The sequence below is a fragment of the Myotis davidii genome, unplaced genomic scaffold (assembly GCF_000327345.1).
Source record: "Myotis davidii unplaced genomic scaffold, ASM32734v1 scaffold1471, whole genome shotgun sequence".
In the NCBI taxonomy this organism is placed as follows: Eukaryota; Metazoa; Chordata; class Mammalia; order Chiroptera; family Vespertilionidae; genus Myotis; species Myotis davidii.
In genome coordinates, this window is record NW_006284003.1 from 732,601 (window position 1) to 752,110 (window position 19,510).

Genomic DNA, 19,510 nt, shown 5'->3' on the forward strand with positions numbered 1-19,510 from the left:
AGATGGTATCTCAGTGTAGTTTTGATTTGCATTTCCCTAATAGCTAGTGAAATCCAGCATCTTTTCATATATCCGTTCGTCCTTCGTATGTTTTCTTAGGAGAAGTGTGGTCAGGTCCTCTGCCCACTTTTTAATTGGATTGTTTTTTTGTTTTGTGTTGGGCTGTATGAGTTCTTTATGTATTTTGGACATTAACTCCTGGTTTGAGATGTTTTTTCGCAAATACCGTCTCCCATTTGGTTGGGGTTGCCTTTTTGCTTTGTTGTCAGTTTCTTTTGCAGTGCAGAAGCTTTTTAGTTTGATATAGTCCCATTCATTTATTTTTGCCTTTACTTCCCTTGCCTTTGGGGTCAAATTCATAAAATATTCTCTGTGACCAAGGCCCATAAGTTTAGACCTTGAATAGCCAAAGCAATCCTGAGAAAAAAGGAATAAAGCTGGAGGATCACACTATCTGACTTCAAATTATACTACAGAGCTACGATAATCAAAACAGTATGGTATTGGAAGAAAAACAGGCACACAGACCAATAAAACAGAATTGAGCACCCAGAAATAAAACTACATATATATGAGCAAATAAATTTTGACAAAAGAGCCAAAACACACAATGGAGAAAAGAAAGCTTCTTCAATAAATGGTGCTGGGAAAATCGGAAAGCCACGTGCAAAAGAATAAAACTAGATTACAGTTTGTCTCTGTGGACAAAAATTAATTCAAAATGGACCAAAGGAAAGACCTGAATATAAGCTCTGAAACTAAGTTATAATCACTTCTTGTTATTCTTAAATACGTGCCTTTGGAACAGACCTCTCTTTTGTGTCCATACAAAGTGCTTTTGCTCTCTGGGCCCCTAACCACAGCCAGCAGGAGCCACATGGGGCTGGCAGCGCAGTTCAGATTTGTCACCAGCTAACTGGCGGGCAGGCCTGCTCCCTCCCCAAACCTGCTGCAGAGGTACCGCTCAGTCAGCCTTCCCTGGAGGAGGAGGGCGGGAGGACTTGGCCCTTGCGCACCCATGCAGGGCAGGAGCAAGAGAGAGGGCAGAAGTGGCCCTCCAAGACCTGCCTGTGTAGTGAGTGGCCACGCCCCCCAGGGCAGGCATCACAGGTCCTCTCAACTCTTCTCACTGCCCATCTCCCATGCCCTTGCCCAACCCCTCCTGCTGTGGCCCCTGGTCCCCTGTCTGCCAGCAGCCCTGTTCCCCCTGCCACCACTCCCATGCGCTGACGCCGGCCCTGCTCGCACCCGCTGACAGCGTGGAGTGATTGGGGCTGGTAGCATCAGGAGGTGCAAGTGGTGGCTGCTGCCCTCAGGAGCAGGGGGAGGTGGAGAAGCCCTCAGGGCCGATCAGGGCCAGCAACCGCTGTCCTCACCCACTGATGGCACCGAGTGATCAGGACTGGCGCTGGTAGCAGGTGTGAGTGGCAGCTCCAGTGCCGGCTGTGGGTGTGAGTGGGGCCGTCACCAGCAGTGGGTGGGAGAGTCAGCTGCTAGCTCCGATCACCCCTCAGGAGCAGGGGGAGATGGATAAGCCCTCAGGGGTGATCAGGGCTGGCAGCCACCACTTGCAGCCACTGATAGCGCTGAGTAGTGGCTCTAGCACCAGCAGTGGGTGCAAGCAGGGCTAGTGCCAGCAGCAGGTGCAGATGCCCAGCAGAATTGCGGCACATGGGAGCAAAGAATTTTCAGTAACCACCAGAGGCTCTCCCCGATGACAGCAACCGGTGCCTCGCCTTGGTCTGGTGCCCCCGCTCAACTGCTCCACCATCCCACCATGGCCGATGCCTGCCATATTCCACACTCTGCCGCCTGCTGTCAACACCCTCCATGTTCCATACATACACTCTGGTGTCAGCGCATGTCATAGCGACTGGTTGTTTGGTTGTTCGGTTGGTCCGCAGTTCGGTCTATTTGCGTACTAGGGTTTTATGTATATAGATACTTTGTCATGTCTTGAAATGCTGCTCAGACACCAATTGTACATACCCGGTTTTCTTCCTTTTCCTTTCTTCCAAGTGATATGCTGTCTCCTTCACCAGGACTGCCAAATCCACCCTTCAAACCTTGTTCATCCTTGCTCTCCAAACTATTACATTCCATCTTATCAGATCACCCTAAGCAGGGTTGGACAACTCTGTCTCTGTTATGATTGGTGTTTTGTATCGTAAACTTCTGTTTACACATCTCTCCCCCTAAGTAGACAGCTGAATTTTTTAAACGAGTAGTTTACTACTATAATCCAATATCTTTTTTTTTTTTTGCTCTACATTCTCAGAAAGATTACTCACGAAAACAGGATGTCAGTACTCAGACATTGCTAGCCCAACGTCTCCACTTTACTTACGAAAACAGAGCAAAGAGGTTAAGTGATTTGTCCAAGGTCTCAATTAGTTATTGGCAACTGTAGGTGAAAACTCATTTTTTTTGCATGGGTCCAAACCTTAAGTCAGAAGTAATCCCACTACATCATTGTTATTTTCTCCTTGCCCCCCTACCCACCTAGATGCATTGCCTTGTGATAGAGTGAGAAGAGTTTGGCCTTGGCTGTGAGCAGCCCGAGTGTTAATGGGTATGCACTGCCACGAGAGAGAAAGAAATGAGAAGTCTTTGTGTTGAGATTTTTCAGCAGAACCAGAGTCTGGGTCTCCTGACACAGAGGTGCCCTGTTGAGCCCCTGGGGGCAGTTGTGACAGCTCCAGCTTCTGGGACAAGGGGCAGTGGGTAGAGGGTGAGGAGATGATGGAGGCGAATCGCGAGTGACCTTTGCCTCAGCGGGGAGGAGCTCGGGGAGGGAGATCAGCTGAGAGATTTCGCGGCTGTGGCATCAGGGCCCTGATGAAGGCGAGGGTTGCACTGCACCAAGTGGTTGTCCTTGCTAGAGCTCAGTAGCGCCATCTTGTTCCCTGCTCCCACTTTCTCCAGGTGCATGCGCCTTGTATTTATGTAGCTCAGGGACCCACTCGTCACACAGTCACAAATGTAATTGAAACACGGTCAATGCTCCCCTTTCACAAAGCTGAGAGACAAAGGACTAGCTCTCGGGCTATAGTTCGTTTTTTGCAGCTTTTGTTTTCCCTACCTTCATAGCTGTATGGCAGGGTCTTGTGGTCTCTGAAATGATGTCATAGGTAACAGAGAGTTCAGGTGAAATTTTAATACATTGATGGAGGCACCTAATTTATACTGCACCTCGTTCCAGAAAACTTTCAAGAGGCCTTGCACTTCAATAGTTTGCAATTTGTTACATTTTAAAAGACGCCGCTCTAACGTATTTTTCTTTCTTTGTGGAATGTCCACATTCCTCCCGGGGAAGGTCAGAGGCCCCCTGTGCAAAGAGGCCTCGGTCGTAACCACCCCTGGGTCACGGCCGTGACTGTATCCACTGCTCCGCCGAGTTTTGGTCGTTGCTCTTTCACTCAAGCACCTTGGGTTCTTTTCACAGTGACCGCCTGCATCTGAAGTTTCCTCTCAATTTAAATTCTTTTCCCTCTCCCTCTTCGCAAGGCCTGTGTTTGCAGCATATGGCTACAATTTAATAATGCAAAGCGTTCTCCTCCTCACAGCTGGAAAGCTGGGATTGTTCTGTATCACAGATAAGAGTGGACTGCTCCAGGCTCGTTAAAATCACTGAACTTTGCCGACGCTAAGCTTGCTGGGTGTGTTGTCCTGTGGAAAGGCACCCAGGGGACCTTCACTTGCATGCTGGGAAGGAGTGGTCATTTCTATAGCAATATTTTGCAAGTGGAATAAAATACTTAAAAAATCTGTCTATCATCTATCTATCTGTCATCATCTATTGATATATTTACCTAGATATCTAACTACCTGAGTTTTAATGTTTCTATCTCATAGGATTATTGAATGTGATTTAAAGTTATTAGGCAACTCTACTCAAGTCTCATTTCTTCTTTCTTTTTCTGTAATTATAAGAGTATCAAGATATCAAGTAATTGAAAGCAATTACCTTTGTGGGGTAATTCGACTCTTGTTGGCTTTTGTATAATAATGTCATTGATGGAAGAAGAATTTAAGAAAAAAAAATCAGGTTTTGGTTTTCAAAGTTGTTACAAACCCTTTTGGGTCTTTTGACTTGCGTTCTGCTCGTCAGGGACCTTGCACGCTTTCATTTCATTTTATAAAACACAACTAGGACAGGCTCCCATTTTCACTGATATATTTCTAAGTCTTGATGCCCACCCCCATACCTTGAGCATATCCATGTCCCCATGGCATTCAGGAGTAAGAAAACCCCTCGACTTTCAGATTTGTGCACATGCTGATGACGTGAGACAAACGGACATGATGTATTCTTTCATATATTATATGTTTCCATTTACATGAAATGTCTGGAACAGGAAAAACTGTAAACATAAAGAGTAGATTAGTGGTTGCCGGGGGCCAGGGGAGACTGGGGTGGGGGAAGTGGGCATGTGACTGTTCACGGGCACAGGATTTCTTTTGGAGGTGATGAAAATGTTCAGGGATCCATATTAGTGATGGTTGTACAGCGTTCTGAATATACTAAAACCTGAAGTGTACACTTGAAAAGGGTATTTAGGTTATATCTCAATTAAGCTGTAGGTTTTTGTTCTTTTAGTGCCTATGAACCATCTGGAAAAAATGGTCTGGAACTCCAGGCTAGGATAGAGATTTGGAGTTTTTAACCTGGGGGCTAGAGACCTCTGGGGATCTAGGCAAAGGCTGGTACCCAGAGGTCACATGGAGAGGGTGTGAGTGTGCCTATGTGTTTCTGTGAGCGCCCTTTTGTCTTGGTGAGGTGCTTTACTCTGGTGAGGTGCAGAGGCCACGGGTGGGTTCGGATGACAAGTGATGTGATGTAAGATTCTGTCTCCATTGTTTATCTTGTGGCACTTTTTAAAAATGAAGTGGACATGGATGGACCTGGAGAGCATTACGCTAAGTGAAATAAGCCAGTCAGAGAAAGGCAAGGACCGTATGTTTTCACTCATATGTGGAATTTAATCAACAAACTGAACTACCAAGCAAAATAGGGACAGACTCAGAGATAGAGAGTAGGCAGGCAGCTCTGGTTAGGGAAGTGGAGGTTTGGGGGTTGGTGGAGAGATTGCGCAAAAAAGAAAAAAAAGAGAGAGAGAGAACTCATGGTCATGGACAACAGTATGATGATGGTGGGTGGGAAGAGTGCGTGGGTGGAGGTGGAAGAGGGCTTAGAGGGGCTAACTGGTGATGTAAGAAATACAATAAAGAAAAAATGAATTGGAATTTTAGTTGCAAAATTTGGTATTTTGATTTATATTCATTTTCTGAGTTGAGCTACTTTCTAAGCAATAAGCGAAGATTATAAAATGACCATCTCCGTCAGGATCTGAAGCTTTGGGCCATTTTATACTTGATATGTTACAGTTGATGTCCAGAATAACCCATGTGATTACATTACCTTACATAGCGTCAGCAGGTGAAGAAGGCGTATCTATGTGTTTTGAGAGAGCATGTAGAAAGGCAGATGGATGAAGAAAGGCCACTGATGGGGTTACTCTTAAATGAGAAAGACAAAATATTTTAAAAAAGAAGATAGTTGGCACCCGGCTGGTGTGGTTCAGTGGTTGAGCATTGACCTGTGAACCAGGAGGTTAGATTCCCGGTCAGGATACATGTCCGAGTTGCAGGCGTGATCCCCAGTGGGTGGCATGCAGGAGGCAGTCAATCAATGATTCTCTCTCATCATTGATGTTTCTATCTCTGTCCCTCTCTCTTCCTCTCTGAAATCAATAAAATATATATTAAAAAAAATAAGACAGTTGATGCTGAAAAGGGTAATGGGATTAAGAAGTATACATTGATACAAAATAGTCATGGGGATGTAAAATAGAGCCAAGTCAATAGTAGTTAATAACTATGTATGGTGCCAGGTGGATATTAGAATTATTGGGGTCATCACTTTGTAAGGTATATAAATTCTAATCACTGCTGTACACATGAAACTAATACAGCTATGTTGAATGTCAACTGAAATTCAAATTGAAAGAAAAATAGTTTCATCTTGGGGAGAAAAAGAAAATAGTTGGCACTGAATCTTATTGCATTACTACTTAAAAAAAATTGCATTCTGTCCCTTTAACTGGAGCACCTAGATTTTTAAATAATTGTCTCTAATCTCTGTAGCTACCATTTTGCTTGGGTGATATCCCTTTGGTGTATTCATTATAAGTATTCATAAGTCTGTGGTGATCTCCATAATGTGCCAATATGATTATTTTATTTTTACAAAGTTTCCATAGAAATAAAACAAAATATGTATTTTGAATGATATGAAGTTGGTCTTTATCTAATAGTTCATGTAAAAGAGATGCATTCAAATTCTCTCTATGTATTTGTATTTTTTCAACTTTCTTGTATTTGAATAGGTTTTCTTTTATGCACTTTTCCACATGCATGTAGGGTTGGTGATTTCTTTTCTTCATTAATTGTGCCACTTATTCATTCGTAATGTTTTCTCTCCTGCTTATTATAATTCATCTTAAATTACATCCTAACCTTTGTGAATTAACACTGTTATTGTTTGAATTTGCCTGATTTCTCTTTGCCTACCAGTTTGTTTTCAGCACTTTATTCTTGTTATGTTTTTGTCTATTGGTCCTTGAAAATAGCTGGATTTTATTTGCTTGAGTTGATCTAATGCTCTTTATGGGATTCCTCAGTCCACTTACATTTATTGTAATGATTGATATACTTGATTTTATACTTCCTATTTTCCTTTATATTTATTATTTATTTTTACATCTTATGTTCTTATTTTTGCTGTCTTGATTAAGTTCCTATTCATTGTGTTTTATTCTTTCTGTTAATTTGGAAGTTCTACCTTCCTTTTCCCTCTCTTTAAATACTATTTTAATTATTATTATACAGTTTTCGTATTACATTATAGGTATTATGGTTATCATCTATATTTTAGAGAAGAGAAATGTGAGGTGTAGGAAAGTTGCCTAATTTGCCTTAGGTTTACAGAGTAAATGGTAGAGCTGACTTTTTTAGTATAGTTTAACATAATTTAATTTACTTATATTAATTATAGTTTTACATTATAATATAACTATAAAAATAAATATAGCCAAATTATAAACGATAAAATAGTGTACTAGTAAACTAAAAAATTGGAGCAAATTGATAATATTCTTGGAAAATGTATAATAAAATTGTCTTAAGACCAAAAAACATAATAGAATAAATTTCATGAAAGACTCAAAGGTATCAAAGAAGCTTCTCTGAAACAGATTCTAGGAAAATGATTTTGCCAGGGATCCGCCCCCTAAACTTTCAAGAACTTCTTCTTCTTCAGAAAAAAATGACTCTTATCCTAACCATTTTATGAAATATGCATTTAATCCTGGTACGAAAACCTGACAAATAAAATACAAAAATTCCCACAAAGGTATCCTAACTACATATAGAGAAGTAGGAAGAAACTGTTAGCAAACCAATTCAACAGTAAATTAAAAGAGTTTTCCTCCATGGACAAGCAAAGATAATTTATTCTGGGAATTTAGTAATATACAATAATAATAAATGCTATAAGGAAAAAATGGGGAATCTCTACCAAGGTCAAAAAAGCATTTACTAATATTCAATAATCATTCTGATCAGAAAATATGTTTAAAACTTGAGAAAAGTGGGAATAAGTGAATATATCAAATGATGAGAAAAAAATTAGACATCAATTAATAGCCAACATTATCATTGAGTGTGAAACTCTAGAAATAATTTAATCAATATTAGTAACAAAATATTCCTGCTAGTACAATTCCTATTTTACCTATATTTGAACGGTATGTTCAAATAAATTATGCATATGTGTCTGAAAGATATTCAACTTTATTATAATTAAATAAATGGAAATTATAACAATGCTATATTTTCTCCACCGACTTGCCACTATTAAAAACAAATCACTACTAATATGAGTGATATGTAGTTCTGGCAGCAGGGTGGTGACATGGACCTGCTCATGATCCATCAGAGGGAGTATGAACTGGGACAAACCTTTATCAAAGCAGTTTGACAGTTTTTACCAAGACTTTAAAAGAGTCTATGTCCTTTGACCCCATAAGTCCACTTCTGGGAACTCCAGTCTAAGAGAATTGCTGACAAAGATCTGTGTTCAAGGATGTTAATTGAAGTGCTGTTTATAAGGTTTTTTGTGGTTTTTTTTTTAATGGGAAAAAAACCTAAAACGCCAAACAATAGGAGAATGGTCAAGTAAAGTATCATATGTCCATGCAATGTAATATTATATAGGCATTAAAATCATGCTTTAAAAAAATGATAGAGAGAGAGAGAGAGAGAGAGAACCATCAATGTGAGAGAGAAACATCAATCAGTTACCTCCCATAAGCTCCCTGACCAGGGATCAAACCTGCAACCTAGTTATGTGCCCTGAATGGAAATGGAACCAGCAGCCTTTTGGTGTATGGGACGATGCTCCAACCAACTGAGCCATCCGACCGGAATGAAATCCTGCTTCTGATAATCTATTTAATCTAAAGGAGAAGAGATAATGTTTAATTAGTAAAAAGCAAGATACAAATTAATTTATATTTGATATCAATTTTATAAAAATGCACATACACACATTTACATATATATGAATCAGTTTAATGGATTGGTTAAAAAATACTAGAAAACACAAATAACATTAATATAGTACTACCAGTGTGTGTTAAATTTAGAAAATTTCTGACTCTACCAGATCACTTCCATCACTATCATGGATTTACATTTCATATGGAAGGACCCCTAATTCTAAATCAATACTAGAATGTTAACGTTGGCTATAGGCTGATGCTCGGTCTCTGTGCCAAGAATCATTATCTTTGCAATGATTAGCATGTCTATTACACAGTCACAATTTCATCCTTAATCATGGGCAGTTCAGATAAGTTGAAAAAACGGAAGACAGAACTCTGTCTTATAACACAGCTACCAGACAATCACCCAGGGTTAGTTGTGGTAGCTGAAGTATAAAGACTGGCAAAGAGCTAGTGTGAAATACTCTTATCTTGTCCCCCAGTGCATCCAAAAAGCAAAGGATTTAGGCATCTTTTACACTCCATTGAAGGAAGTGAACAGTTGGAATCATAAAGACTAGATACCTGAGTCTCCCGTTCTTTCTCCACAGCAATGCAAGAAAACCAATAGGAAACAGCCATGTTAAAAAAAACAACAACGTGGACTCAGACGTGCTTTTATCCAATGTCCTATTCAGGGATAATGCTTAATTCTAATGAGGGTCTTTCTAAGCCAGAAACCCCCTACTTTAGTAGACACAAGTTTTGTCATCTGTAAAATGGGAACAAGATGACAACTTGCAGGCATTACCTGAATTAATACCTTAGAAGATCTTAGTGCAGTAACTTGGCATTTGTTGGTTATTATTGCCTCTGTAAAGTTTCACATTCCTTCCTGGGACATTTCTAATTGGATGACGACTCTGCTTTATGGGGCCACGAAACAGCGGCTGGAACTATGCGGAATAAATCTAATCCACCATCTACATTCCCAGTCCTCCAAATACTTGAAGACAGCTTTCATGAATTTAATAACAGCTTTCTGTGGCTTATTTATTTTTAATTTCAAGAATAGAATACTGTAGACTATAAAAATGAGCGTTATCAGTCTTCCTTTGGATTTTCTATGTAAATGTTGTTTAACATTCAAATGGTGCTGATTATAATTTGAGATATTAACAGTTAGATATGCCATTGTGTCCCTCTGTTATTGTTTGTAAAGGAGGTTAAACACTATATTAACTTCTGAGTAGTGATTTATTGTTGCTTTTGTTAGAGAAAAATGAACAAAGAAGTAACATCATATAATTTGATATTGCCTTTGAGGGTTTTCAGTTTGTGGAGGTCTTCATTTCCAACCCAATTTCAGTTTTTAAAAAGCACACATGTGGTGTAAATACAGCATCCTGTAAATGCCGCGTTGCTCTTTGCTTCCTGGCGTAAGCTGTTGTGTAAGAGTGCTCGGTAACCATTAAACAGCTGCTCTGCCTCAGAGATGCTCATATTTCGTTTGGTAGACGAAGAGAATTTACTACACGAATGTCTCCAAATTGCTTTAAGATCTCTTGGCCCGTGTATCAGCTATTTAGATTCACAGTGGTCTATGGGACACGTGAACCCCATGTTCCTGGAGGCCCTCAGAGCCCGGGCGTTCTAGCAATCACCTGCACTTTGCTGAGTCTCACTCTCTGTGTTATCCCAGGGCTCCTGATCCCTGCATGATCCTCCCCACTTATTTTGACAGAGCCCTTAAGTATTATTTCTTATGTCATGGGAGCAAGCACTATTAGTTATCCAAGTGCCATCCACTATTTCTTTTTTTTTTTTTTACTCTGCCTCATCTTGGGTATTGCCTATCCATTGTAAAGGCTGTGCTGCATACACACATGCATGGCAGGGGTAGCCCTCTATTCAGGTGTGTCTCCCAGGCTACCCTCCCTCCACACCCTCTTATAAGGTCACTGTCAGTAGACATCACTGCTCATCCTCAGATTCTCCCTATGTTCCATGCAGGAGTGGAAACCAGTGGGATCCATGGTGTTGCATTTCTGTCTAGTGGGTGCCACAGCAGTACTGACATATTTTCAATGCCTTTCATAGTTTTAGTAAAGTAACTCATTCAGTTTTTCTTGTAGATTCAAATTCCTTAGAACTTGGAAAATTGGGGTGGGGAACACCTTGCTACATTCTGAATTGCCTTCCCTTGCCTATGGCATAGTCATTGTATTTATCTGTGTGCCTTACTGTCTTCCCACTGGTAGGATTAGCTTGAGGTAGCACCTCCCTCCCTTTTGAAGCTCTTAACAGGTCCACACCCCACTCCATCTTAATGGGCATGACTGAGAAGCAGATGGAGTCCTGATTACTCATGGAGTAATACAGAAATGAACTTCAGATGGATAGGTATATATTGAAATGTTATTATGTATTAAGATGATGTAATTTATGTAAATACTAGCGACCTGATGCATGAAATTTGTGCAATGGGCTCGGCCTTACAACCGGTCTTTGTCTGGAAGGACGTCCAGAAGGTTATTTGGCTGTCTGGTCTAATTAGCATATTATGTTTTTATTATTATAGATACTGAAATGTTCATTGCTTATTCACGTATTCCTCAGATTTTTTTTCACAACTATTTTTGAACTCTTACTCTTTAAACTCTTCTAGTTCCTTGGTATTTATTTGGTACTAAATGCCTAAAGTTTTACACAACAAAGTCAGAAATACAATCTGACTCTAATCATTACTCTTTCACATTCTACCCACAAGCCTAAATAAAACTTTCAGCAGATGAGTTCCAGGAATAACAATATAGTCATCCTTCAATCTTGAGCCTCTCAGTCTGCAGTTATAAAATTACTAAAGTGTTCTTTTGTGACTCCCTCTCAGTAAGTTGAATTTTAAAATTTTGTTCTGTAAGCATTTATTTAGTACTTTCTGTATATCGAAGCGCCGAGCTAGCTGTTTGGGAGCTACAGAGATGAGCAAATCCCAGCCACTCCTCCAAATAACCCAGTTAATGCTCCATCAAGAAACACAAGACCTGAAAACAGTTATCTTGGAAAACGCAAACATCCAAAGTGATGTAGAATAAGTGCACACTAGGTTCTGGGTGGCTAGAGAAGCAAGAAATTGGTTGTAGCTGGCCCAGGGGTTGGGAGAGGAAGGTAGAGGAGCAGACTGTGGAGGGGATGGGGGTTGAGCTGGACACTGAAGAATGAGAGGAGAGGGTGCACAGAGTGGGCCTTCTGTTCAGAAGGGAGCTGCCTGAGAAAGGCCTGAGGCAGGCATGTAGAGGGTACAGCTGGGTGAGGACAAGTAAGCTTGTCTGGTTGCTTAAGTACATGAGTTGTAGTCATGATAAATGAGATCTAATATAATATGTATATAAGCCCATATTAACATATGTACCCCATATAAAATTTCATGTGCACTATCATATAAAAGTACAGCTTATTATACTTTAAAACAACAACAAAAGCAACCGAAATTTGTATTCAATGATAGTCTCCAGTGATTCAGAAAATTAGAAATATCTTTATCCCCAACCACACAAAGGGAGTCAATGTCTTTTTTTCTTCTTCTTGGTCTTCATGTCTTTTAGCACCTTGTGCAGTGCTGGCTAATCTAGTTGCTCAATAATCACTGAAATGAATTCAATCTGGTGAAATATTAATTGCTCAACATGTAGGAGTTTCTTAAAATAGAAGTACATCAAATGGGGACATTTTGTTATTATCCTCTTAAAATTATATATATTTTTTCATAGTAATGACTTAATATGAAACCTAAGTATTATCACCAGCTGGGATCTCATACTTTCTTCTCCCTCATTCTTTCATCCTTTTTCTAAAGAAGGTGGATGGGTGGGTATTAAACAGTGTTCCGACATATGCGACTCCTCAGTTCACAACAGGAAAGCATATATTATAATTAAATGATTTTCTGTCTTTTCATGCTCTGTATGGTTAAAAAGAGTGTGGTAACATTTGTTCTGGTAAATCTCTAAATGCAGATTTACAAATAATTTGAGTGCCTGGAATCCAGTGTGTATAATGCAGTGTATGGGTGATCATTGGCCCCAGTGGCCAATCTGAACTTATGAAATCAGTGCCTACCATAGCTTTTCTATTTTTATCTCACTTGTTATCCATAACAATTCTATGATGTGGGTAATTTTATTACCTCTAATTTATAAATGAGGATCTGGGGCCCAAAGAGTCTCATAACATGTTCAGGATTCCACCCTGGTAAATGGTAGTTGGGAGTGGAATCCCAGCTCTTTGACTTGAGTGCTTCATGTTGTTACACCACCAGCGCCTCACATCTGGCAATGAATCTCTTCCCTTGGACAGCCCTAAAGCTTTAAGTGAAATCAGATCAAATGGACAACCTCTGGAATCGAGAGTTTTTTCCTGGAAGTATTTGAATTCTGAGGCTTTTCGGACTCTTTTTGATCTGTCTGCGGGGCAGCAGAGAGTAACCATATTCCTTCTTCCTAAGGTGTTCTCTTCCTCCTCACTTCATTACGCCTCTTTCACATAGACGGGAAACTGGGGACAGGGCCAGTGTTTGTGGGAGTCCTCAGCTCTCGTCGTAGATACAGCTAGACCAGCTGCCACGCAGGCCTGGTGGACCCCATACCTGGAGGTCATGAAAGGGTCATGTGACGTCCCTTGGAGTCCTGAAATCACCACTGTTTCACTCGAAAGTGTCCAGTTCTTGAAATGAGGGAATCTGGGGGAATAGTAGCAAGGGTGAGAAAGCAAGGAGATCATGTGAGGTATAGTAAAGGTGCGTGGAAATTGGTTGATGCAAAGTATTTGCTGTATGTACAAGTTATGCTTTTGTGTGATTCATGACCTGGGAACGAGAGTGGGGGTGCTGGTAATGGCAGCTCACTTTTCTTTAATCAGGGAAGGATTTGTGAAAGAACAGTGGTTGCAAGAGATCTTTGAAGTAATTCCAACAAGGTGCTAATTGTGGTTGTGGTTTTCCTTTTTCTTTCTCTCTCTCTCTTTTTAAATGCATGGACTTTCGCCTACCAGATGCTACCAAGCTGAATGCACGTATAGAACCCCTAAACATTCCTTCTTCATGGGTGGGCCATGGCAAAAGCACCGTACTCATTGCCCTGTACATGTACCAAGTTAAAAAATTATCTTAGGCGATAGTTTAGCATCTAAACTTTTTTACTTTTGTTTAAACAGACCCAGTTTGCATTCACAAGTTTTGCCTTTACATGTTTTTTTTTGTTAAGCTCACTTTTTTTCCCCCTAAACTTGGTTTAAAAACACGTGAACAAATTCCAGTGTTTAATCATTTATTTGCTTCCTGCATGTGTTGATCTTTTTCCCCTTTGTGTTTCTTTTCAGGATACCTTGAAGATAGTTTTGTAAAATCTGGAGTCTTCAATGTATCAGAGCTCGTGAGGGTATCCAGAAGTAAGTAAATAGTTTTCTTATTATTTAATTTTGCAGTGAGATTTTAAAATATTTTATATTTTGAACCTTAAATACAGTTTGAGGAATAACCATTTATTAGGAGAAAATGAGCTTTAAATTCTTTGACTTTTGATGAAATCATTAGTGAATATATTTGTCTGATTTTCTAAAACATTTGCATTTAAATCATTAAAACTTTTTGTTACAAAAAATAATTTGGGGGTTGTTCTGATTGCCTTGTTACTGGTATTCACTTAATTCACTGTTCTCCCTGTGACCGTAGATGGTCATTTTTATCAAAGGAAGTGCGATTAATTAAATGTACTACGTATTGTTATAATAACCCACATAAGTTTCCTGTAGATAAGTGCTTTTTTATTTTACTGACATTTTGGTGGGAGCTTGGAGATGTACAGGATATACACGCTAACGTGCAGCATGTAGAGGGATGCAGAAATTAACTTTGCAGATTGCGGTTGGATATAGATAGAAAGCATTGTTATTCCAAACAATATCCAATTGTTTCAACTGCCCACCTCACCTGAGACACCATTCTTGGCAGGCCGGATGAGGTGTTTCTTGGGTAACTTCACCTGGCCAGCTAACTAAGCACAGGGAGTGTTGCCTTGATCAACTCCCTTACTTATGACTCGTGGGTGCAAATATATATCTGAGAGGCAGCTCTTCACGCACCGATTGCATTAAAGGCAGTGACTCATCTCTTCTTCCTCACTTCTCTGCGGTAGCTCCTTTATGTAACTTGGAAGGGTGTGTCTTCACCTGACATTTTGATGGAGAGCCTTACAGTTCGGAACGATGCTACACAGATAATGTAGTGGCACTCTGGTTCTTGTTTAAATTGTGTTTTTCCTTTTGGGTCACATTCAGAGGTCACGGGTAAGATTTACAGTGATCCAAAAGAACAAACCGGGAGTGAGCTACTGAGGATAAAGAGTAGGTAGTGCTTTAGAGGTGTGTTCAGTGAAGGAATCTCCAAGCTAGTAGATTTCCTGTGTCTTTTGAATCATGGTTTCTTAAAGAGTCCCAAATTCTAAAGCGGCCAGGGCAACTAGCATGCTTCTCAGAGAGTTAGGTACATGCACCTTTAAGACTTTAAGGAACTTACCCTTTCTGATGTGATTTTTCCAGTGGATAAATGTGTACCTTAAAGACTTCCGTTATAGGTCTATGTACTGGGGGGGCAGCATAGACCAAAATGTAACATCCTGTAGCTCTGGAGTTTGTATTTGCCAGGGAAGAGGATTCTGATGGTTTGCTGAGTGGTCCAAGGCAATGAGCCTTGTGTGTTTTTCCTGACCAGGCTGTGGTATGTAGGCCTTTGACATTTGAAAGTTTTTTTTTATTTGAAAGTTGATTTTTTAATTTGTAGAGGAAACCGCCTGACTTACTTTCACTTCCGGGCATCATGTAAAGAAGGGGTATTTGGAGGTGTGTGTGTTTGTGTGTGTGTGTGTGTGTGTGTGTTCTCCATACTGTTCTTTAGCAGGGAAGCTGTGCTGCTACAGTTCTAAGACATTATGAAATTACTTGTTTAAATTTCCTAAGTTCCAAGATACATTTTCATCTTTCTTATGAGAAGCACTGAGTCATCAGTCAGGAAATGTGATTAGCTCCTCATCACAGGTGACATTATGCTGGATGCTGTCGAAGGAGAGCTGTGTTAGAACCATCAAAAGCCCAGAGGGACATTTTGAAAAATTTGAATTTGAAACATTAAAAAAAAAAAACAGATTGAAAATTACTTTTCTATAACAGTTCAGAAACGAGGTAAATTTAACCTACCTCACTCATTCTTTCTTAATTCATACTGTCATTTCTGAGAGGTTTTTGTGTAATCTGTTACAACAAACATTACTGATTTGCAGTTAGTACACTGACTATCCACATTCATTCATTCATTTATCCAACAAACACTTATTTTCTTCTCTGGAAGTAAATGGCTGTCTCTGAGATGCTGGAGCGATGGTCCTCCGAAGCATTTTGATATATCTACATTATAATCTTATTTACACAATTGAACTTTATTGTGGGGGAAATAAGGGTTTGCTGAGTAAACATAAACTTCGGCCCAACCCTCATGCTGTATATCACAAATTCCGACTTTTTGACGGGATGTTAATGGTTTCTGTCCTCCGGGGTTTTACGATCAGACGACCCACTAATGTGTATGTTGACTTTAGCTAATGAAGCTATTCAGTTTTAGGATAGTGATCTTTCTGTCGAAGGATATTATCTCCATCTTAAAAGTTGATTTAAGATCAGCTGTTGGAGTGAGGAGAACAATAAGAGAGATTAAGGGTTGGCCTCTAACCCTTGGAATCTGCGATTCTTGGGAGCTTGGTTTCTGAGAGGGTATTGGCAGCCTCTTAAACATGATTTGCAGCCCCAGGCTTCTTTGCCCCTCTCCGGGAGACGTGCGGACACCGATCTTTGTGTCCAATGGAAGTTCTCTGGGAGGCTTTTAGACAGGAATCTGTCTGGGACTTACTGTTCTCATACACTTTGTCATTAAATACATTTTGTGGGTGTGCTGTTTTAGAATTTGGCCATGTTTATTAGTAATCCACGTTCCTTGGCGGAGTCTCCGATTTAATGTCAGAATACACACTAAATTTTTACTCAGGTATAAATTTGTAGATAGATGATTTTTTATTGCTGATTTGATACTTTGGAATAATCTTTCTGGACAAATTTAGAAAATAATTTCTGAAGATTTTTTTGTTATCCTTTCACTATAAATGACGCCTCGTATGTTTATGGTCAAGCAATCTGTACTGACCATCAAGCCATATGGATTACACAGAAATTGCAGAGCTTTGCCTAAATATTGCATGAGCCTACTAAAATGGCACAGAGTTTGTATAAGATATAACCTGTAAGTTTCCTGTTAGCAACTCAGTTATTGGAGTTGTATCCATTACTGTTCCAGGGACTGGACAGATTGCTTGCTTTCACGGAGCGACACAAATGCCTCCTCCTATCACATGCCCTGCTTCCCAATGTCACATAGAACGAGGTTCTAATAATAAACTTTAGAGCATGTGGTTACTGTGGGATTTCTTACCTTGCATTTTTTTAACCTCCGGTGTACCTCAAGCCACAGCAAGCAGCTGCATTTTAGCTTTCCAAAGGATTTAAGCCATTAGGCACAGTTACACATTGAATACAGAAATGTTCTGTGTCAAAGGAGGCTCACGTGAGTTACATATAACATGAACAGTCTAACAGAAAGCAGAAGCTCGAGAACTTTGGAGCTGAAACTAATCTCGTATGTAGTGATTTATTTAATTTTTACTAGGAAAAGAAAGCTCGTCATTGTATAGTCCATGGTACTTCTCTGCGCTAACGGCATTGCCTCATGTTCATACTTCCATAAAAACATTTTAAGTTAATCTTGGCCTATGTGATATCGGAACACAATTCAGCTGATGGCGAACACATTTCAATTGTTTATAAAAAAATTCTGAGTAAGAAAAATTCCTTGAAAATCTGTGGTTCCTTCGAAATTTTATATTAAACATGAAGCAGTTAGGAGAGGCAGGAAGCAAACTTTGTGTACTTGGAGTGAGTCTCAGGGGCTCTCGAATATTGTTGCCCTGGCACAGGGAACACTTCCTCTCATTAGGGCCTATGAAGGTCCAATAAAAGCAGGTGAAGAAATAGAAACCGTGCTTAAGTTCTGTCCTTTGACACCAACCTGTCTGGTCTCCACCTTGTGTATTATCTTTGCCCATGACTTTGATCCCTATGAAAACCCTATTTAAAATGACCTCCCCCCTACCCCCCCACTCAATACCTTATTCATTCTCCCAGGTCCGATGTCGTCTATGGCTTTTCCACAGATTTCTTGGACGATTCAAGCTTGTATTAGATTATTCTTCCCTTGAAATCCTGCAGCATTTTATTGATCATGTCATTCATTTGGACAGTTTCATTGTTGTCTGCATTATGTTGGTATTTATGTTTTCATGAGTATTGTGCTTGCCCACCTTGTTGTCCAGTGTTTCAAGGACCAGGACTACCTTAGACTATTTTGTATCCCTTGCAGCACCTGCCAGTAATGGACACAATCAATAACTTGTTGAATGAACAAATTTTCAGCAAGTAGGTTCATTTATACCTCTTCATCTTCTCTTAGCATGTTTTTGAACTGTTTCATCTTTGCTGACTACTTAAGCCTGCAAGGGAGGAAACTTGGGGGAGAAAGGAAAGAAGGAAGGAAACTCATATTTATTGATCACCTATTATGTACCAGGCATAATGGTGGGCTTTTATCACTTTTGACCTCTTTCATCCTCAAAATAATCATAGGTAGTAGGTTATTCTTCTCCTCATTTTACTGTGCAGGAAACTGAGGTACAGATCTTGTAAGTGGTAGAATAAGTGCAAACTAAAAGGCTCTCTGGCTCCCAAGACTGTACTCATTCTAGCACAACAACCTCAAGGATTTATTCAAAATGTCTAGAAAAAAATGTTTTAATTTAAACAAATGTGCAAAACTCAACACAAATATAAAAAAATCTCAGTTCATGATATAGCAGCAAAATAAAAAAGGTATCTTTATAAAATAATACCTTAAAATATGAAACTTCATGTACATATTTTACATAATTTATAAAATTGTAGCATAAACACTTTTTTAGAAGACAAAACATAATTATTGAGAAAAGCTACACTAACCATTCCTGTGAAACCTGAATATCTATTTTGGGGGGAAAAATCTTGCCTTTCTTTTATATTTTAAAATTTTTCTAATCTACTTGCCATAATACAGGAATTATTTATATCAAATAATCATCAACATCATGATTTCTATTCCATTCTTATGTTAAAGTTACTGATTCTATGTTGACTATAGAATAATATTTGGTATTTATGTATGAAATTGTTCTATATTTATTTAACGATGATTTGACTTTGGGAGTCAGCTTCATACAAAGCACATTGCTCCAATGCACCATAGACTAGTGGGGTAACAGATAGAAATAGAGCAAATACAAATGAGTTAGTAAGAAAGGTTGGAGAGTTGAAGTTGGGGGAGAGGTAATCAATAGTTACAGCTTGAATGCCTCGAGTTTGCAGACTTGAACTTTGGAATCAGGAGGAAGTTTTCAAATTCTGGCACAGCATATGGTTGATATTAGAGTCTTGAAAGTAAAGAGAGTTCTCCTCCTTGCCCAGAGGCTTGGAAAATATTAGATTATTACATTTGAATACAGATGACAAGTGTAAATGTCATTCCCAATGTTTCTTTTGTTTTATTCCTCAGCACCCATAACCCAGGGAACTGGAGTCAACTTTCCAATTGGAGAAATCCCAAGCCAACCATACTATCATGACATGAACTCGGGGGTCAATCTTCAGCGGTCGCTGTCTTCTCCACCAAGCAGGTAACTGAGAGAGAAGCTGCTTTTATTTTCAAGTATGTGTGCAAGTCGGTAGGTAGGGAGGTATGCAGCTAGAGAGGCAGGAAGGTACAGAATAGGGGGAACAAGGCA

At 39.6% G+C, this 19,510-nt stretch overlaps 1 protein-coding gene across 3 annotated transcripts in view; it reads left to right on the forward strand.

The window, feature by feature from the left end:
- NFIB (nuclear factor I/B) overlaps window positions 1-19,510 on the forward strand; it is a 228,158-nt gene that overhangs the window by 142,219 nt on the left and 66,429 nt on the right. For all 3 annotated transcript variants that reach the window (XM_006754228.2, XM_006754230.2, XM_015568157.1), the window contains exons 4-5: window positions 13,923-13,991; window positions 19,282-19,402. In XM_006754228.2, coding sequence (XP_006754291.1) covers window positions 13,923-13,991; window positions 19,282-19,402 — 190 coding nt within the window. The remainder of the gene's footprint in view (window positions 1-13,922; window positions 13,992-19,281; window positions 19,403-19,510) is intronic.